The sequence below is a fragment of the Malaclemys terrapin genome, chromosome 5 (genome assembly GCF_027887155.1).
Source record: "Malaclemys terrapin pileata isolate rMalTer1 chromosome 5, rMalTer1.hap1, whole genome shotgun sequence".
NCBI classification, from domain to species: domain Eukaryota; kingdom Metazoa; phylum Chordata; order Testudines; family Emydidae; genus Malaclemys; species Malaclemys terrapin.
In genome coordinates, this window is record NC_071509.1 from 88,151,677 (window position 1) to 88,173,562 (window position 21,886).

General features: G+C 43.2%; 1 protein-coding gene and 1 long non-coding RNA gene across 6 annotated transcripts in view; one reads left to right on the top strand and one right to left on the bottom strand.

Moving 5' to 3' along the window:
- Positions 1-5,782, bottom strand: part of LOC128838232 (uncharacterized) — an 80,284-nt gene extending 74,502 nt beyond the window's left edge. Inside the window, exons 1-2 of the long non-coding RNA XR_008445130.1 lie at positions 5,701-5,782; positions 4,623-4,779 (exon numbers count right to left, since the gene is read on the bottom strand). This is a non-coding gene — a long non-coding RNA (uncharacterized LOC128838232). The remainder of the gene's footprint in view (positions 1-4,622; positions 4,780-5,700) is intronic.
- Positions 5,783-5,881: 99 nt separating this feature from the next.
- Positions 5,882-21,886, top strand: part of OTUD4 (OTU deubiquitinase 4) — a 51,606-nt gene continuing 35,601 nt past the window's right edge. The window contains exons 1-4 of one of the 5 annotated variants that reach the window (XM_054030259.1): positions 5,882-5,980; positions 7,833-8,343; positions 9,269-9,352; positions 11,642-11,692. In XM_054030259.1, coding sequence (XP_053886234.1) covers positions 8,179-8,343; positions 9,269-9,352; positions 11,642-11,692 — 300 coding nt within the window. In that variant the 5' untranslated portion in view covers positions 5,882-5,980; positions 7,833-8,178. Of the gene's footprint in view, positions 5,981-6,748; positions 6,816-7,575; positions 8,344-9,268; positions 9,353-11,641; positions 11,693-21,886 lie in introns of those variants that run through there. The other 4 variants (XM_054030258.1, XM_054030254.1, XM_054030256.1 and 1 more) reach the window with 4 other exon arrangements.

A 21,886-nucleotide genomic window follows, 5' to 3' on the forward strand; every position in this document is an offset into this window, starting at 1 on the left:
AAACTAACCTTCTTCTATCTTATGATCTTACACATAATAATATCCTAGACTGATTCAAGCTGGATTTTTTTCTGAACAGGAACAGAAATAGTTTTTAATCCACATAATTAAGATCAAATATTTTGCTGAAGATTACCTCCCTTTTCTCCTCTCATTTTCCGTGGCCTCAATATAGCCTACACACTGTGGAGCATTCCAAACTCTTGGGCTTTCACCATTGCCTTTATAAACATCCCTCCTCCCACTACATGTTTACTCATTGTATTTGTATAGATTATAAACATCTCTTGGCAGAAAACTTGTCTTCTTTTATGTTTAAAGTGCCATTAATACCTCTAGCACTATATAAATATAAACATTTCTCTCTTGAAATGGCTCTAGAATCTGGTCATAAAATAAAGTTTACAGAAATGCGCATGAAGTTGTCATGTCCAGTAAACACCTAGTTAGGTTTTTTTTTAAATTAATACATTTCATTTCATAATGGCAGTAGGACAACTTTACACAGGATTATTGCTATTTTAAAGTTATATTAAAAAGGTCACTGAGCTTCTGGACATGTGTATTACAATTAATCTGTAATTTTTTTAGAAATACATGGTGCGTAGTTTCTTAATGATTAATTTATATTAAAACATAAATAGTACTTACTCCACCTACAAGAAAGTACCACTCATTATATGCCCCAATCAAAACCAAAATAGTTAAGTCTAACCAAATGCTGTCTGAGTTTTAATTTATTGGGGATTTTGAAAAGTTAAATAGCCACAAATGTGAATCTTTGAAATTATTTCCTATTCTTCTGTGAGAAATAATGGCTTAAAACTAGTAGTAAATAGTTACTGATTTTACTTCAGGCTTATACTACATGCTCTTTCCCTCTTTATTAGCCAATATAACATCAGCAAAGAAAAAAAAAAAAAAAGAGGAAGTGAGATAACCACAAACAGCAGAACTGCCAAACAAAACCTTTGTCACTTTAGATTTAGGACATGCACAAAAGTTCGGATCTATGCTAAGTTTGGACTGCTCTGATGCTCTAAAGTAAAAGGCAGTGTTTTTCCTGGCCAATGGTGTACATGTATTCCTTAAACTCTAAAGTAAAAAATTTTCCATGAGAAAAAATGAAGTTAGAGTATCTTTAAGGAATTATCTGTTTTCTTTTTAGTTTTCAGGGAGCTGAATATATCACTTTTCTAAACTTCAAATACTAAAACTCAAGACATAGTTTTTGAGCCGTCCCTTTATTAATATTCTGAACATGGACACATTATTGATTACCAGATGCTTCTGATTTTGATAAGATGAGAAAAGTAAGTGTGCCTTTGACAATTCAAATACAAGAAAATTACTTTCCCCAAATTAGGGACTGATCATGAAATGGGATCAGACCTTGCTATTCTATTCAGATTCTTACACTACACCCTCACTGTGGTATCAAAGCAAATGAAATGCTGTGTCTAGCATATCTCATGTAGTTCTTTTCTTCTCTCTTTTCCTGTCTACTTGGAACAGAAGGTGATGATGTTTGTCGTGGTTCTTAGCTCTAACAGGAGTTCATTGTATGTCTTGGCCCTTGTAGTACAGTTTCATTGTGCCCGAGGAATAGAGTTGTTGACTGCAGTGTTTGTCCCAGAGCTTTAAGTAAATTTAAATATTGCCCAGATCATGAAGCTCCTTAAAAATAAGAACTGAGACCTGAATTTGATTTTGATATTCTATAGGGAGCCAATGTAGTGAGATGAGAATAGGTCAGCAGTGCCTGCAGTAGCCCATGTTGAGGAGGTAAACTTCTGCAAGTTATACAATTAATAGTTTTCTGAAGGCTGATGGTTTCATATCCAGGTAGAAAGCACTGCTGTTGTCCATCTGGAAGTAACTAAGGTATGCAAAACTGAGAGTACATAGGTTATTTTTAACCTGGATGGGATACTGACTCCGCAGACAGTAGAATTATTCTTAGATCCTCCGTATTATTATTATCCAGTAATATGCAGTTTTCATCAATGTAAGCAAGAAATCCAGGCCCTTTATCAAGGGCCTGCCTTCCTCTCTGACAGAATTACAGAAGATGTCAGTGAACACAAAGAATAAATAATAATAGAATAAATTCTCTACACTGATTGCTTTGCTCATCTTTCATGTTTTAAGCCTGATCCAACACCCTCAATGGGTGTCACAGTGAACCATTTGTTCTACTTTAGAGAGTTATGGAAAGGATTTAATCTTTTCCATCCATTTTGTTTACAGTTAATAGTCAGTTCGGAAAGGTTTGAGTGTGTGTCAAGGCTGATTCCCCATTCTGGCACTTTGAGTGCAGAAGGTGGGGGCCCGCAAGGATTTTAAAAATACTTGCCACTCCAGGTTTGTATTAAACTCCCAAGGTTACAGCTTTTCTCTGACATTGGCTTAGTAAACGTTGCCACCACCCAGGAAGACACACTTGGGAATTCCTTCTTATGGGGTACCCTCAAGCCCATCCCCCCCCCACCCCGGGAAAAGCTGAGAAAGAAAACAAAGGAAATTAGCTGTTGCCACCAGCTAATTAAACAACCTATGCACAAACCTTTTAGGACACCAAAAATCCAATCCTGTTCTTAAAAAAAAAAAAAAGGTATTTTTTATTAAAACCAAAAAAGAAAGAAAATACATTTGGAACTTAGGCTTTTACTAGATTTTAAAAGAGCAATTCCAAAAATTAAGCACCCAAAATAGTTTTCTTGGGAGTTCAGCTTAAAGATTACAAGCAAACAAAAGCATCTGGAGTTAGCACAGAGGAGTCCATTAGCCATAACAAATAAACAGAAATAACCCTAATTGAGTCTTTCTAACCATTTCTGATCTACTTACACATTTGGGAGTTCCAAATAAGTAGTTCTAGGTATGCTCTAATGATCTATGATCATACCTGGCTTAAAGCTTCTTATAGCATAACTGCTCCCGGTTCCCCTCTTTCTTAGAGAAAAAACAGACAGAAAGGGGAAGTTTTTTCCCCCATTTTAAAAAGTTCTAGCCTTCCCATTGGCTCTTTTGGTCAGGTGCCCACTCCCTTTCCTTTACCTGGGGGACTCTGTTAACCCTTTATAGGTAAAGCAAGCAGAAAACAGCCACCAAGAGGGACTTTATAGCTAGCTGGCTGGATGTCCATTAAAGGGAGTTACCCCACTTCCCCTTCATTTATCACAGCGTGTGTGTACACCAGTTCAAAGTATTGTATGGGGAGAAAAATACTGCTTTTTTTCAGTAGAGGATCTCTATGCCATCCTGAGTTCACCCAGAGCAACAAATTTTTGGAATCTGTTCTAGACATTAAAACCAATGAACAGATAGATCCCTGATTCATCAGCATGTAGTCTTCTATTGAGGGTCAGTATTCAAAAGGAAGAATTACACTCAAAATTTAAAACGAACTCTTCAGATTTGGGAGAAAGTTTCTAGGAAAACCCTTGCTTGCTATTTGTTGCATTCTCAACCTGCTAGAAACATATGACTAGATAGTGATACCCTTACTCACATTGAGAAATACCTTATTCTAAAGCATAAGGGTTGATAACCCTATTAACATTTTCCTAGGTAGTTTAAATGATTATATTGGTTTCCACTACTTTCTTGATTCCTACTGAACTCTTTGGCTCATTAATATTTTGTAGTGAATTCACAGGTTAAAGACACTTAAAAAAAACAACCAACCTTTTATCGGTTTTAAATTTGTTTGTTTTAAATTAATCAAATGGCCCTTTGTTCTTGTGCTACGAGACAATAAGTGTGTCCAATTGACCTTCTCAACACCATTCATTATTTTATATATTCTACTACTTATTTGTCTCCTCTCAGCTAAACAGACTGGGTCTTTTAGATTCTCTTTATAAAGGAAGCCTTTTCACATCTCTAATCATATTCATTGCCTTTCTCTGGATCTTTCCTATTATTTTTTGTCATACAAACAAAGATAAAGATTCACGAAGAATCACCTCAAGGAAAAAAAAACTATCATCACACTAAAGATATTCTCTTGATCTCATGTCTAGAACTTCCCCTAGTTCCATTTCTTCCTGTCCTCCTACTACAGATTTAAAGAAACTGAACCTATATTCTCACATTCTTACTGAGAAAGGGCAACCAAAATTAGACAGAGTGCTCAGGATAAGAAGGTACTGTCTATTTGTGTAATTACACTTAAAATGAGAAAAGAAAGCTAAGGTTGCAAAGTCAGGTTCTCAAAAGTAAGAAATGCCAGATTTAAGGCTATCCTTGCAACCTTAATTTGCTCCCTCATTGTTACATTAATTACATAATTGCATACTATCCCCTACCTCCTTATACAATCTCAGTCTCCCACAAGCATCCTTGCTCCAGTCTGTCTCAATCTTCCCATATCTCCCACTCCTCCTACAATCTCAGTCCTAGGCTCTTTGCCCAGCCAGTCACAGTCTTCCTCACTTCACTGTGATGTCCATAGTGATACCCAGGTCTTTTTCCTGTGTGAATATTTTTTTTAGCATATCTCAATATGTTTAAATGGTTCAAACTGTTCTTTCCAATACACGTTACTTGCACATCTACATTGAATTTCATCTGCAGTTGCCTTGTCCCCAAAAGAAACAAAAACAAAAATTTGGTACCTAATGACATTTGTAGATCATCAAATTGTTCACTCTGCTTGTAGGTCATATCCCTTCCCCACAACTCTTTGCCTTCAGCAGGGACTCTCTCTCTCTGTATGTTTGTACCAAGCCTAAACAAAGGGGCCTTGATTTCAGCTGGAGTCCTTAGGTACTGCTGTAACACAAATAAGTAATAATAAATAGCTTTGTTCCATCCCTCTGGAAAGATTCATACTCTTCTCTAGCCTTGATTAACCTAAAGGTTTTCTTGCTGCTTTTCACTAATGGCTTGTCTACATAGGAAAGTCATACCATGTAAGCTAAGGTGTGAATTGAAATCAATAGAGTTAGGCTTGGAAGGATTAGATTTTTGTTGGTAAACATTAATTCCACTGTATCCATATAAACAAAAAATATATTTCTATAATAATCATTTAAATGTACAAATAGGCAAAGTAAGAGAACTGCTGCTTGAGAACTTAGTTTGATTTAATGCTATTTACTTAGTATGTTTTGATATGTGCTGTTGACAATTTGTGTTTTAATAGTTACCAAGCTTTTACTTCTTGAATCTCAACATCTACTGTCATTAAGTAATTATTGTTTGACTACCCATAATGTCCCAGGGAAGTCAGACAATTTAAATAAATATATTTTTTTTAAAAAAGCTTAAAATAAACATCATTATTAGCCGTTAAAGTTATAAAAAATAAAAATCAAATTCTGCCAGGCTTAAATACAGCAACAACGAATAAAGCCCCAGGCGGACACCCAGTCTCTGGTGGAAGACACTTTTTCCCATTCAGTTTATGTTGTTTCGGAAGGGATTTAAACAAAACAAAACAACAACAAAAGCTACTTTAAGTGCAGAAAAAGAGCGCGCACCCAGGGGATTATATTGGTCTAACTATACCAGTTTAACTGGTAATATGTGCCGTGTAAACAGCCCCCCCGCAGTAATATCCCAGGCCAGGCTAATCCCCCAGGGATAGCTCCGGCTACTCCCCGCTCCATCTAACGCCCCTCACCCGGCACTCCGCATTAACTGGAGCGCTCAGCGATACCCAGAGGCAGCGAAGCAGTCTGCGGATTGTACCATTAGCTGCTTCCGTGGGGGTGCGTGTGAAACACCCGCTTCCCCACGCTTACAGGGGAACGACTCGACTTGCCACCGCGCCCCGCAGACCCATGGTGCAAGCTATAGCCACCAGCACAGGTGTGACCGGTGGAACAAACCAACAGCAGGCGACAGGGGTGCCGGCAGCATCATAGGAAGGCGACGCGGGAGATTGAAGTGGTTGCGCCGCCGCTAGCCAGGGGCCCTCGCGAGGGAGGAGGAAGGAGAGTCCGAGCCTGCTGCGCCCGCCTCTCCCTCGGTAAGTGCCAGTCACTGCGCAGGGGCAATTCAGGGGGCTGGAGCCAGCGCCTCGCCCGGCGGCTCCCCGCAACTGGGGCCGCCCCCCCTCCGCCCGCATGCGGGTCCTGCTGCTGCTGAGTGCGGCCAGGGCCCCGCAGTGACACACACGGTACCAGCCGCCCGGCCCGCTGCGGGGACACCCCCGCTAGCCCGGCCGCCGCGTCTCCTGCGCTCCGTCTGTGTCCCAGGCCTAACACCCCTGCCCCTCGCCATAGCGTGCAGCCGCGCCTTCAACCTCAGCGATCGCTGCAGGCAGAGCCGGGCGCTGCTCCAGGGCGGCCCAGGCCCGTCGCGGAGCGGGTGGCCTCTCTGACCAATAAAGCAGAGTGTAGTCGTGTGTCTTTTTGGGGGTGTCACAGTGTTTCAGCCGGTGTTGTGTCCCTCGCGCCGCTGTGTCTGCTGGGTACTCCAGCGTTAAGTTAATTCAGTTCAGAGGCCTCCCGTTGTAGGGAGAGCGGGCTGCTGCTTGCACGGTCCCGCAGCAGACAGGGTTTATTGGCCTTGGTGCCTAGTTCGATGGATTGCAAGCCTTAGTAAAACTGAAACTTGGATGGTCTGGCTGTTCTGGGTCAGTGCATCTACTTATTCCTATTGAGTGTAGGATACCTTGCCACCTTTGTGACTCCAGAGCTGCTTCTGTTTCTTGGGACCCCCCGCCCCCCGAGTGTTCTCAAATATTTTTATTGGTCTCTATACCACTAAGATGATGATGTGCTGGCTAGGATTTGCCTTTCCTTAAGGCAAAGCTCGAATGTGAGTGAAAACACTTCAGGGGAATGAAAAAAGGAAGAAAGGTAGGATACTGGTCCTGAAGAATGCCCAATAAAATGGAAGGAGCTCCCAAGGAACTTTATGGGTTGTTATTGTAATTTGCTAGGCCTCAAACCAGTTGAAATGTCAGAGTAGAGTACAATATAGCAAAAATGCAACGGACCCTTTTGGTAGAGGGCTGATTGTTTTGCACAGCTTTTTGAGAGCACCCTACTTGGAATATCATTAATTGTTGACATTGCAGGTTAATTGATATAATACTTACTCTCCAACTAGGCTACCGTATACCAGTTATAGAACTGAAAAGAAAATTGACCTTTCCAATTGTCTTGCTTCTGCTCTATTTTTTTTAAATAAAAGACTCGTGAAATGCCCGATGAAATTTAAGCCATTTAATTGTAATGGAGTTTAGCTGAGGAACTATACCCAGCTTGTATGACAACGCCCGAGACGCATATTGCATTTCTGATTGATCTGATAATCATGTGCATGGAAGTCCCAGCAGCGTTTTGCTGTAAAAAGCAAGGCAGAAACTAGGCAAGGAAAAAAAGTCTCTGTGCTACAAGATACATGCCTGTGAAACGACACAAACAGCTCCCAGCACTAACGTGGGAGGAGTAACAAAAAGAATCAAAACCTCAAGTGCACTAGGCAGATTGCTAGACCTGATACTGAAACTAGAGTCCTATTTAGAAAGAGGGCGGTAGGAGTTTGATACGAAAGTCTAGTTCGCTTACTGGTGTATGCGTTTTGCAGCGGAAAGGGGGATTGTATGCTGTCTCCGCACGTCATGCCAGGGCTGCTTGCTGACCTGCTCATACCAAGTACGTCCCTTCTCTCCCCCTTCCTACAGGAGCCTCTCTGGCTCGGAGGGATTCCCCTCCTCAACCACTGTGCTTCTACTTCCTGCTTCTGTAGAACTACAACTCCCAGTAACATCTGTGGCAGCGGTTTGAAAGTGAAAACAAACTGTAGGTTACTATTTCTTGGCAGTAGTAGTAGCAGTACATGTCCTTTCTCTTTTGTTTTCCGCCTTGCAGCTTGGGTGTGTACAAGAGGAGCCAGCAGTAATCATCGCCCTGAAGAAGGGGTCGGATCCGGACCCCTCGAGTTACTTTCCAGGAGCAGTTGTCGGGCCCTCTGGGGAGGCCAGAAAGCGACTCTTTTTAAGGAGCTAACAATCCAGGTTATGCAGTAAAAATCCGCCCATGAGTCCCACATGCAATTTGACAACGTAAGGCCAGCTGCTGTTCCTGCTGCTGCTGCCCCGATTGCTGCGGAGGGAAGCGCTCTTCAACCCTATCGGCTGCGGCGGTTTCCTTTACCTACCTGTGGGGCAGTCTTGCCATGTGGGGCTAGGATTCGCTGCAGTATTAAGCAGTAAATATGGAGGCTGCTTGCAAGACAGATGGCGGGGAGCAGAGTCATCCCAGCAGCGGCGTGGAGGCTCCTGGGGACGCTTCTATGGACAGTTACTTGCGATCTCAGGGTTTATATAGAAAGCGGGTTGCCAAGGATGGATCCTGTCTTTTCAGGGCTGTGGCCGAGCAGGTAAGTAGTTATTTAATTTAAGTAACCAGAAGCACTTTAACGATGGCGATATCTGGAGGAAATGAATCCCATTAGTGGGTGTTAATGATGAGGGTGAAAAACGGGCGAGTGGGGATTAAAGGAACACTAGTTTTGCCATGGGAAAGCACCACATCTTAGAGAGGGAGGAATTCGACATATTGGTATGTGTGCACAATCTTCCTGTTCCAAATAGGAAATTTAGGTTGAAGTTTTGAAACCTCCTTCCCCCCCCCCGCAGTACATTTTTAGTGTAAAATTAGTGAAAACTGGGATTAGCCATCTGGTATGAAAACCATCCAGGAAAGTCCTTTAAAGCTCTTCCCTGCTTTAGATTGTGTGAATGAGTTTGCTGAAGTTTTGGAGTAAGATGATCATATCTTCATGTCACACTTCCCCCCTCACTTCAGTGAAACAGCATTTTGAAAAAAGTGTCTTACATACAAATAGCAGTGGAAGGACTAGTGCTGCAGATTCTGACCCAGGTTTCCTGCTCATTTTGAGTGTTGGTACATTGACTCACATAATTTTTCTTCCACTAAACTAAAATTTGGACTCTAATTCTTTGTTTAAAGTTATTCTGATAGTGGGAGTTTTCTTTTAAGGTGATGATACAGGAAAAGGGGGAAACAAAGTCTGATGGACAGCTACTATGCTGTCATTCTGTCAATAAATATTCATTTCATATTAAATATTTTCTAAATTTACTGTAAATTTTTACTTGTCATTTAATTTTCAATAAGTAGCCAATTTAATTTTGTACAGTTGTCAGTTCTGAAATAAATATTCATCCAAATTGATTCTTTCCAAGCTCACATTTAACCTATATTCATTACATCATCCAATCATTAACTTCCATCGAGAGTCTTAAGAAACTGCAGCTTCTCTCTTCCTTCCCCTCCTGTAGGTGTTACACTCACAATCTCGGCATATTGATGTTAGGAACGCCTGTATAAATTACATTCGCAAAAACAGAGAAAAATTTGAAGCGGTGAGTAAATGCTGTTTTTCTTCCTAAGTAGAAAGGGGAGGGATAGCTCACTGGTTTGAGCATTGGCCTGCTAAACCCAGGGTTATGAGTTCAATCCTTGAGAGGGGCCACTTGGGGATCTGGGGCAAAATCAGTACTTGGTCCTGCTAGTGAAGGCAGGGGGCTGGACTCAATGATCTTTCAAGGTCCCTTCCAGTTCTAGGAGATGGGATATCTCCATTAATTATTATATTCTTTCTCTTTATTTTCCTAGCTCTGCACTGCTGTTTTGTAGCAGGGCTTCTAATAATTTAGATTCTACCTAGGTAGGTGTATAAAGCAAGTGACCCTAAAAAAGAATTGCTGCTTGTTAACTATGTTGGGTGGACTGTGCTTTCCACCCACCAATTACTAAGCTTAACTAGTAAGAAAATTTTAGGGCAGTATACCACCACCTTAATGAAGCATAAATAAAACAGAGCAGGATAGAGTAATGGTCAGTTATCCAGTCTTGGGGTGCCAGCAGGCTTTCTGTCATCAGGTTGGATCTGGGGAATGTTCTGCATTTGCCTTCCCCCCATCCCCTTTGTTATATATACATTCTTTATATCTTGTAACATCATTCAGGCACAAGTTATTAAATCTTCCGTATCTTTGAATATTCTGTTCTAAGTATATTGTCATACATGTATCATAACTCACCCCAAATCCTTCTAATACATTATTACTTATTCTGCTAGAACTCTAATAGATAAGAAGATGCCATTTTTTTTTTAACCTGTGCTACCCTCCTTCCTCCTCAATCCAACCATCTTTTCCATGCTTTAATGTGTTCCGTTATTTCTTAAAACAGTTGTCTTATTCTTACGTATCTGTTTCTTGTGGCCTTGGAGTTGCTATTTGGCTATTTTTCTCCAGTCAGTATCCATCCTCCCTAGTCTGTCTTACTAGGGAGTTCCACACCCGGCTAGTAAATCACAATCACGCTTTGCCTCATTATCTACACAGACCAAGAATCTGTGGAAGATAAGGCACAAACCATCTTTATGATTTGAAGTGTGTGTGTGTTTTTTTGTTTTTTTTTTTTTTTTTAGCAGATTTGAGAGCTGTGCCAACAAAACATATACAGAAAGCAGAAAAATTTGCTTTATGTTTTCTTGTAACATTGTTAAATATATACTATCTACTTTTCTAACACCGTTCATTATACATTTCTTTACAACTAATAACTAGACTCCATGAGCTTATTGGAAGATCTACATTTCTTGGAAGTGCCCCCTCCCCCCCTTTTAAAAAATGTGTATTTACCATACTAAAATAAAAAGCTATTGAGCTGTAGGTTTTCTGTGGTATTGCTCCAGACTATTAATAGATTGCTGAAGAGTATTACCACTTACTTTATAGCAGTCATAATATAATTATGTAAGTAAATTCTCACATTTTGATGAAAATTAGATTTTTACCATGACTATGACTGAGATTTGATTAATAAGATGTCATTGATATTAATGGATTTTTAAGTGACTTTTTAATTTTATTATGTGGTATGATCATGTTACATGGAGTTTTTCAAAGATGTAAGAAACAAAGATCCCCAGTAAGGAGCCTACAGTCTAATTCTTACAAGCAGCTTATCGTTTTATAAGGAATGACATGTCTGTGGATGTAAATTCTGTAATTGCAAATCCCTGAAAAAAATCATGGAGCATGAAAAAAATCATGGAGCATAGTAGCATTTGATTATTGTAATTAAAGGTGGTGTCAGTGGCATTTAGAGTTCATTTACATTTGAGAAATATTTGATAACTTATTATGATAGGTCAGTGCAGGAAAGAGTACACTCTGTTCATGCTGTTATTGATGTGTAAAGGTCCCCAGTGGTAACACTTAAAAACAAAGGTTCCATTGCCCATTTGTTCAATTTTCAAACAAATACCTTTATGCTTTCTTCCATCCTGCCCCATGTGCTTGGGAGTTGCTCCTTGCAGACATTCACAGATCTTCCTCATTGTTCTTCTTAAACTCTCCTTTGCCAAGATGCTTACAAAAAACTTGACAACAGTTAGACTTTGATATGCTGAGACCTCTACCTATCCTGCTGACCAATATTGTCTCACTGTTTCTTTGTACTCCTACATCTGTCTCTCAGTATCCATCTGTTGCTTCTTGTCTTGTGCTTAGTCTGTAAGGTCTCTGGGGTAGGGACCATCTTTTTGTTCTAGGATTGTGGGGTCCTGGTCCATGACTAGGGCTCCTAGGTATTATGGTAATTAATAATCTAATAAACCACTTGCTGTCATATTTTTACAGTTTATAGAGGGGCCATTTGAAGAGTATTTAAAATGTTTGGAAAACCCACAGGTATGTATTACTTAATTAAACTTGCATTATAGAATATAATATCTATTTATTTTGGTTGACTGAAATTAGTTTAAATATCTCAGTGCATTATACGCGGCTATATAGAATGTGTGTACAGACACATTTGATATATACATACACTGTTTTGGAGTTTGAATTTATTTGAAAAAAATTCTCTTTCAGAAATGACAGTTTGAAAGATCATAAAATTACATGTGGCTAGATCAGGGGTTGGCAACGTTTGGCACACGGGCTCGCCAGGGTAAGCACCCTGGCGGGCCGGGCCAGTTGATTTACCTGCTGACGCGGCAGGTTCGGCCGATCGCAGCCCCCACTGGCCGCGGTTCGCCGTCCCGGGCCAATGGGGGCAGCGGGAAGCCATGGCCAGCACATCTCTTGCCCGCGCCACTTCCCGCCACCCCCATTGGCCCGGGACGGCGAACCATGGCCAGTGGGGGCTGCGATCGGCCGAACCTGCTGCGTCAGCAGGTAAATCAACTGGTCCGGCCCGCCAGGGTGCTTACCCTGGCGAGCCGCATGCCAAACGTTGCCGACCCCTGGGCTAGATGCTCACTTCTGTATTTGTTTTCTTTTTGTGTGACAACAGTGTATGGAAGAAGAGGACCATGGTTTCTGAAGCAGTTTTTGTTTCAGTCTCTGGCTGCATTTCCTTTTTTCTTCTGTCATAGTCTCTGTCACCACCACCAGCAGTGGTACCACTGTTGGCACATGTGCTAGGCCTCTGCTTCCCACATGATGTATCTCTCTTGATGGTGTGTGATACCTATGGAGTGAGAGAGACTCCTGTTCAAGGGAGTATTAACTTACCTATAGTACAATTGTTATGTAACCCTGAAAGGGAAACCTATATTTTAAAAATGAACCAAAACAGTTGTGTTGTTTTTTGTTTTGATTTTAAATATTCTTTTAAAACCCAAACCTTGCTGCCTTGTGCTAGTGGACAAGCATCAGAAAATGAAATGACCAGTTTTTCTTTATACAAGCTTAAGGAAGTACAAGTGGTAAATTAAAAACCTAAATGGAAATTCTCTGTTTGTTATCTAAGAGGTGAGGAGATTTGTTTTTTGAAAATCTGATGTTGAACTCTCCAGAGTATAGGAAAACAAAATAAAAAGAAAGTGTGCAGTAACTACATTACTAGATTACAGAGTGGTAGCTGTTAATCTGTATCAACAAAAACAACGAGGAGTCCTTGTGGCACTTGAGAGACAAACACATTTATTTGGCTATAAGCTTTCATGGGCTAGAACCCACTTCATCAGATGCATGAAGTGGAAAATACAGTAGCAGGTGTACATATACATAGTACATGAAAAGATGGGAATTGCCTTATCAAGTGGGGGGGGGGTGTCAGTCTAATGATTAACAGTAGAATACCAAGGGAGGAAAAATCACTTTTATAGTGGTAATGAGGGTGGCCCATTTCAAACAGTTGACAAGAAGATGTGAGTAACAGTAGGGAGACATTAGTATGGGGGAAATTAGTTTTTGTAATGACCCATCCACTCCCAGTCTTTTTTCAGGCCTAATTTGATGGTGTCCAGTTTGCAAATTAATTCCTGTTCTGCAGTTTCATGTTGGAGTCTGTTTTTGAAGGTTTTTGTTGTTGAAAAATTGCCACTTTTAAGTCTGTTATTGAGTGACCAGGGAGGTGTTCTCCTACTGGTTTTTGAATGTTATAATTCCTGATGTCAGATTTGTGTCCATTTATTCTTTTGCATAGAGACTGTCCAGTTTGGCCAGTGTACATGGCAGAGGGACATTGCTGGCACTTGATGGCATATATCACATTGGTAGATGTGCAGGTGAACAAGCCCTTGATGGTGTGGCTGATGTGGTTAGGTCTTATGAGGGTGTCCCTTGAATAGATATGCGGACAGAGTTGGCACCGGGGTTTGTTACAGGGTTTGGTTCCTAGGTTAGTGTTTTTGTTGTGTGGTGTGTGGTTGCTGGTGAGTATTTGCTTCAGGTTGAGGGACTGTCTGTAAGCGAGGACTGGCCTGTCTCCCAAGGTCTGTGAGAGTAAGGGCTGGTCTACACTACCCGGGGGGATCGATCTAAGATATGCAGCTTCAGCTACGAGAATAGCGTAGCTGAAGTCAACGTATCTTAGATCGATTTACTTCGTGTCCTCACGGCGCGGGATCGACGGCCGCGGCTCCCCCGTCGATTCCGCTTCTGCCTCTTGCCTTGGTGGAGTTCCAGAGTCGACGGGGAGCGCGTTCGGGGATTGATTTATCGCGTCTAAATGAGACGCGATAAATCAATCCCCAATAGATTGATTACTATCCGGCGGGTAGTGAAGACGTACCCTTAGGCATCGTTCTTCAGGATAGGTTGTAGATCCTTGATGATGCACTGGAGAGGTTTTAGTTGGGGGCTGTAGGTGACGGCTAGTGGCATTCTGTTGTCCTGGAACAAACCCTGGTGCCAACTCTGTCTGCATACCTTTTCAGCTCTCAGTCCTAAATGAATTTCCGTTGATTTGGTTTAGTATGAAATTAAACTTTAAAAAAAAAAAAAAATGAAGAAAAACTAAAGGTCCAGTCACATGTCATGTGAGAGAGTTATTGGACAATGCATTAGAGTGGTAATGAATACAGCAACTTTCACTTCTTAGGGCTTGGATAGATATACACATAAAAATAACACCACGGAACAATGATTGTTGTTTTTGTTGGCAATCCCTGCAGATAAGCCAAGGGAGTGACTCAGCAGGGAAACCTGAACTACATGGTTATCTCTGAAATGGTCCCTCCAGTTAAGAATTAAGGCACTCCACCAGTCATAGTGAAGAAGCTTGTGTTTGTTTTCTGTGTCTTACTTGGAATTTGATTAAACAGAAGACTTGAATTCCAGGACACTCATTCCACTACCTTTCCTAATAACTACATTAAAGAACAGAATTTAAAATGCGGGTTTTGAGTGCCAGGTTGCTCTGATACTACTTCTCTAAAGGAGAATCTTGGTAACCTGTTCAGATTTGTTGAAGGAATAATCAAGGGTGGATTAAAGAGAGCCATTAGAATTAATTTGGACTTTCAAAAAGTCTTTGTAAAGTTTCTCACTGGAAAATATTGGAGTGTCAGAATTGCTTCTCTGCTTTCCTCTTGCATTGGGTAGGGAATTGTGGAAGTTGGTAACTTACTGAAGTCCAAATGTGCCCCCTCTCCAGTTATTTGTGGCAGGGAAGTAATGGCTGCACAGAATCTACTGTCCCTCTTTCACATGGACCCAAGGTCCAGGGATGCTGTACAGGGGATTGAAGGTGGAGAGTATGATTTAATCTTCTTTACATCCTGTCTGGCTCTGGTAAGATCACCCTCAAGCTGCAGTTACACTAGATAGGAACACATTTTACTAGGGATGTCAACTATTGCACTGCAGGAGAGCAGGCCCCTAAATGCCTGATCCAACACTCACTGAAGTCCATGTTAGTCTTTTCATTGATTTTAATGGACGTGGCTCATGTCCTAACTGCCTGGAGTTAGGAAGACTCTTCCCTGCCTACATAGGCAGCAGTATTGTGTAAGGCTATGTCCTCACTATGGAGGGGGGGGGAGGTGTCGATTTAAGATACGCAAATTCAGCTACGCGAATATCATAGCTGCATTTGACGTATCTGAGTCGACTTACCCTGCTGTGAGGACGGCGGCAAATCGACCTCCGCGACTCCCCCCTCGACGGCGCTTACTCCCACCTGCGCTGGTGGAGTACAAGCGTCGATTCAGGGATCGATTGTCGTGTCCCGACGAGACGTGATAATTCGATCCCCGAGAGATCGATTTCTACCCGCCGATTCAGGCGGGTAGTGAAGACGTAGCCTAATTGTCCAGTATGGGTGATTTATACTTTCTTGTGAAGCATCTTGATGCTTGCAAACAAGATACCAGACTGGATGGAGAAATGGTTTGTAGGTGGAGAGTACGATTTAATCCTCTTTACATCCCGTGTGGCGGTGGTAAGATCGCCCACATCTGCAGTTACACTAGATGGGAACAAATTTTACAAATGGACGTTATGTGAATTCCTATTATGTTACGCTTTTTAAAGCATATTCATATGATACTGAATTTAGAACATCTATAAAAAAAGAAAGGCATAGCAGGGAAAAATGAAATTAAACTACTAGTTAAACACTGATGGACACGATTTTCTTATCTTTAGGGTAATAATCATGCAGGGCTTTGGAGCGGTGCTCTGGCTCCGCTCCAGCTCCAGGCAAAAACCTGCAGCTCCACTGCTCCGGAGCTGCTCCAGCTCCGGGCTCCACTCCAAAGTCCTGTTAAGTCATGTACTCTTTCTTCTTGCTGATTAGCTTAAGGGGCAGGGATGGAAGACAGCAGATTCTTATCTCATTGTGATACTTATAGGTGAATGTATGCAGCAATAGCAAATGGGCAATAATTGGCTATGATACATACAATAAGTTGTCTGTCCTCTTTCCCACCTCTCAGTGGCAGTAATAATTGGTTAGGAAACAAAAGATCTTTCAGGGTAAAAGGCAAAGATTTTCACACTGTCTAGGCCATAATATCTTTGTGCCCCATTGTATTTAAAAATAACAGTACGACACCTCTCAGAATGGGTGCTTTTAATTTAAGACCTGCAAGTGTTGCCGGCACAGGGGCCCGAGGATAGCAACAGTGAGGTTCGGTGCCCGGAGTGCTTCACACCAATAAACATACCGGGGTGGAGAAACAATCAAAATTTATTTGAGATCTCAAAGTGGTGCAAGGAGACAGGCAAGTCTCAAATCGAGCACACCAGCAAAAACAGTTTCTCTCTTCTTTATACATTTTACAACTAAGCCCCCTCCTCTCTCCCCCTCTCTACCAACCCCCTACTCCCCCTCCCCTCTCTACCGAAGGCATGTTTATACATTTAAGCAACTAAATCATTCTAGGGCTATAAATCTAGCTTGTTAGTAACTTCTCTCTAAACAGTTATTTGGTCCTGTTTACCCTTAGTTTATTACCCCTTCCTCAGCTAGAAACATGCAAACCTCATCATTATTGTTTGGTACCTGAAATGAGCAAGGTCGTAATTGCTAACTAGCTATTTACACATTCCAATACCTGTCCTTGGCTGTTAAGGTCGATCAGAGTTAAACATGGAAGAACTCTCAGGCAGGCCTAGTAACCCCAACAGTTCCCTCCTTTGAGAATACTCAACAAGCTTTTGGCTGAGTTTTCTCATATTCTGTAGACAAGATACGATTAAGTGCCATGGAGCTGGGGCTCTCAATGAGAGAGAATGCTGGGATTTCTGGGGAACCACCCTCCAGGGTAACCCTGCAGCATGGTGTGGGATTTGGGAGCATACCCAGCAGTTGGAGAGGTTAAACTCTTGGGCAAAGCAAACCTTCAGGGACTCATATGTGTTTGTCTCTAAGTTAGTAGGGATTCCTTTCCATCCCGCGTGTGCCTGGGGAGAAACGGGAGTTAACAAGAGGAGTATCCCTATGGCAAAGAGCACCACTATGGCAGACCCTGGATCTGAACTCATATTAGGCAGGTGATCCTAGGGCCTAACAATCACAATTCCCCAAATACCCACAAAATAACAATTACCAATAGTAAGCAGATTAAAAACAAAAGGGACCAGGCCACCAGGTTAGGCCGGTCCTGTAAAAACAAATACAACCAACGCTCAGAGGTCTCGCGGGGAGTGCGCTGTGACTGTCCAAAGAGATCACAGGGCATTCCCAGCAGACACTATTGTCGTCTGAATAACAGCTTAAGTCCCAAATCGTCGCTGGCAGTCTTCTCTGCAGGCTGGACGGTCCACCGTTCAGGAGCAGGCACTGCTTTCAGACGAGAGTGATGAATCCAGTTCTTGTGTCCTTCGATCTTTGCTGCTGTATGGGAGACTAGCAGGACGGTGTGGGGTCCCTTCCACTTCTCTTGGAGGGGCTCGTCCTTCCAGGTCCGGACGAGTATGGAATCGCCTGGCTGCAAGGAGTGGATCGGGGCATCCAGCGGGAGAGGTTGCAAATCTTTGGCATACCTGTGGAGAGAACAGCAGACAGAGAGCACATATACTGAGATAAGAAGCCACACCCCATTTCCCACTCCCCTGCCAGAACCGGTGTACTATTCATAGGCCATGCCCTTCCAAACATAATCTCGAAGGGACTGAGCCCTAACCTGCCCTTAGGGAGAGCGCGAATGCAGAGCAGAACAAGGGGCAAAGCATCAGGCCACTTAAGGAAAGCCTCTTGGCAAACCTTTGAGAGGTGCCGCTTAAGTGTCTGATTTGTACGCTCCACTACCCCACTGGCCTGCGGTCGCCATGGCGTGTGAAGCTTCCAGGGGATCTGTAGGGCATCCGATATCTTCTGAACAACTTGAGATGTGAAGTGTGTTCCGTTGTCAGAGTCCATCCACTGGGGGAGCAATCTGAGCTTTACTCTGTGCCACTCGATATCCTCGGAGTCCAACGAAGTTCAGGAGGCTCACAGTGGCTTTAAGGCAAGAGGTTAGACCCATTGCAGCAATTAACAAGTCATCCACATATTGCAGGAGGAGGACTTTGTCCTCATTGTCCCACTCCTCCAAGTCTCTAGCCAGGGCCTGGCTGAAAAGGGTGGGGAAATTTTTAAATCCCTGAGCCAGCACTGTCCAGCAAAGCTGCTTTCTAACCCTCCTTTTGTCCTCCCATTCGAAGGAGAAAATCTCCTGAGACTGGAGGTCAACCGGAATCGTGAAGAAAGCATCCTTTAAATCCAGGACTGAAAAATGGGTGTACTGCCCCCCTATAGAGGCCAACAGTGTATACGGATTTGGAACAAGGGGGTGTAGAGTCTTAACCCGCTCATTAACTGCTCTCAGGTCCTGGACCAGCCGGTATGTGCCATTGGGCTTTTGCACAGGCAAGATAGGAGTGTTCCAAGCTGACGGGCATTCTCGAAGTACCCCACACTTTAGGAACTGGTCTATAGTTTCCTGCAATCCCTCTCTGGCTTCCCTTTTGATCGGATACCGCTTAATTCGCACTGGACCTTTTCCTGGCAAGAGCTGAACAGTAATAGGAGTATGATGGGCTGCCTTTCCTGGGATCCCTGATGCCCATACCAGAGGAAAAACCCGCTTCTCCCACTGACTCCACTCTGGGGCTTGCATGGCTGAGGGCTCAATTGCAAGTGTCATTATCCAGGCATTCTCTGGAGGTAAGGTGAGGCTTATTTCATCTTGAGTGAAATGCAGGGTGGCACCTAAGCGACAAAGCAGGTCCCATCCCAGTAGAGGCGTTGGACAATCGGGGAGGTAAACCAGTCTGTGAGATAGAGTTCTGTTTCCCAAAGCACATTCCGCTGGGGCATATACTGGGCACTTAGTTCCTTTCCCTGTGGCTCCCACCACAGTGAGAGAATCTGCCACAGGCAGCTGCAGGGGTTGGTTTACAGCAGTTCGTGCAGCTCCAAAGTCTATTAAAAAGTCTATGTCTGAATCTCCCACCCACATTTTTACTCGGGGTTCCGGGGGCAGGATAGTCCGTCTCCCCTGACACCCCTATTCTTGATCCTCCGCTGCCATCATAGGGGTACCTTCCCTTTCGGGGCACTCATTTTTCCAATGTCCTTCCTTTCGGCATATGGCACACTGGTTGCGACCCAGACGCCTTTCCTGTGAGCCAGGGCACCCACGTCCACGTCCTCTCATTCCCCGGCCCCTTCCACCTTCCTGAAATCTTCCCCTGCCACCAGCCTGTACTTCTGCAGCCATCATTTTCACTTGCCTCTTTTCCTTTTCTCCCTCCCTAAGGCTGTAAGCCCTGTTTGCAGTTTCCAAAATCTGTGCCATTGTCATGCCCATCAAATCCTCCTTTTTCTGCAGTTTCCTTTTAATATCAGGGGCGGCACGGCTGGTAAAGATATCCTTCATAATTGCCTCAGTAGCCTGATCATCGGGGTTTGCATTAGTAGTTTGCCTGATAGTATCCCGAATACGCTGCAGAAAAGCAACCGGACTCTCTTTTGGCTCCTGTACTAGCTCATACGGCTTAACCCAATTGTTATGTCGGACAGCTGAGTGTCGGAGACCATGTAATAGGAGCTTCTTGTATACAGTGAGACAGGTGAGATCTGCCGGCACGTTGGGATTCCACCGGGGGTCTGCTGTAGGGACCTGAACTGCAGCAACAGGAACGTTTGCTGCGTTTGCCTCATGTCTAAGCTGTGCCTCCTCCCGTGCCTTAGACACAACCTGATTACGCTCCACCTCAGACAGCAGGGTCCGCATAAGGACATTACAGTCATCCCAGTCAGGCTTATGGCTAGCCAGACACCCTTCAAAGACCGAGATAAACTTGCTTGGATTCGTAGAGAATTCCCCTGCCTGTGCCTTAAAAGCTGCTAGGTCCACTGGGTTAAAAGGCACATGGGTATAAACCTGCATTGTAGTGGCTGGGCGATTGTCTGTTCCAGTACGGGCTATCCAAGTCTCAGTAATCAATGGATAGAATCCCACCGAGGGGGCAATCTCTGGGACCTGAGGCACCCTATCTTTATACAGTGGGGGTGTTAGAGCCGAAGGGGACACCGACTCTGCCATTACAACCGGGGGAGGGTTCTGAGAACTAACATTTACTACCGAACCTGTCGGAGTCAAATTACACTTTTGCAAAAGATCTGATCTATCTCTTAACAACATAAACAACTGTACATACATATGTTCATTCCATTTACCCGTACGCTGACAAAACAAAAGCAATTGAAGGATCGTATTATAATTAAGTGATCCCTCCGGTGGCCACCTTTCCTGGTCCTCTAGCTGATATTGAGGCCAGTCTACCGTACAGAATCTTTTAATTTACTTTTAATCAACGGATCCGATCCAAACACTTTCCAGTTCACCAGAATGCATTCTAAGGGTGTACACCTTGCCCTGCCTGCAGTACTCTGTCCCTGCCCCATACTCTAGGGAGACACTGGGCGTCCCCAGGTCAAAACAGGTAAAGTCCCCACTGGACTGTTCCTATCTTATCCAAGGGTCCGGTTCTGCACCGTCACCGTCGCCCTATCAACGGGACCGGTTCCCCACCGTCGCCCGCAGCTGCTTCTCCACTAATCAAGCGTGTTGCACCGTTGTGCCCTCCGGGGTCGACCAAATCACGTCTCCGCCGAGGCCCCCGATGAAGTCACCGGTGCGCGCTGGGCGTCGGTCGTCGCCGTAATCCGTCGGCCACCAGGAGGGATCCGGGCAAGGCTAAATTTCAGCCTCGAGCCCACCCAGGGACGCCAAGACTGTTGCCGGCACAGGGGCCCGAGGATAGCAACAGTGAGGTTCGGTGCCCGGAGTGCTTCACGCCAATAAACCTACCGGGGTGGAGAAACAATCAAAATTTATTTGAGATCTCAAAGTGGTGCAAGGAGACAGGCAAGTCTCAAATCGAGCACACCAGCAAAAACAGTTTCTCTCTTCTTTATACATTTTACAACTAAGCCCCCTCCTCTCTCCCCCTCTCTACCAACCCCCTACTCCCCCTCCCCTCTCTACCGAAGGCATGTTTATACATTTAAGCAACTAAATCATTCTAGGGCTATAAATCTAGCTTGTTAGTAACTTCTCTCTAAACAGTTATTTGGTCCTGTTTACCCTTAGTTTATTACCCCTTCCTCAGCTAGAAACATGCAAACCTCATCATTATTGTTTGGTACCTGAAATGAGCAAGGTCGTAATTGCTAACTAGCTATTTACACATTCCAATACCTGTCCTTGGCTGTTAAGGTCGATCAGAGTTAAACATGGAAGAACTCTCAGGCAGGCCTAGTAACCCCAACAGAAGGATAGTTTAAAGGTATTGGGTAAAATTTTCAAAAGCACCTAATAGGCTTCAAAGTCAGTTTTCAAAATTTTACTCACTGCTTGCCTAGGTTGACATACCTTTACAACTTTATTTTTATTACATTTTGATGCCAGATTACATTCTCTTATGCATGATAAACTTTCATTCTCTAAATCTGAGTAGAGAACAATTATGAAAGACCGTTTCTATACACTATTCCAAGTTACAAAATCTATGATTTTGCTGTTCCATATTACAAAATGAGTGTGACTACACAAAGTAAAACCTTTGGCTGAAATCCAGGCTTAGAATGTTACGTATTATCTCATGGTAGTGATTTTTTTTTGTTTTTGTTTATCCAAATGTGCAATAAAACTTTAGTTT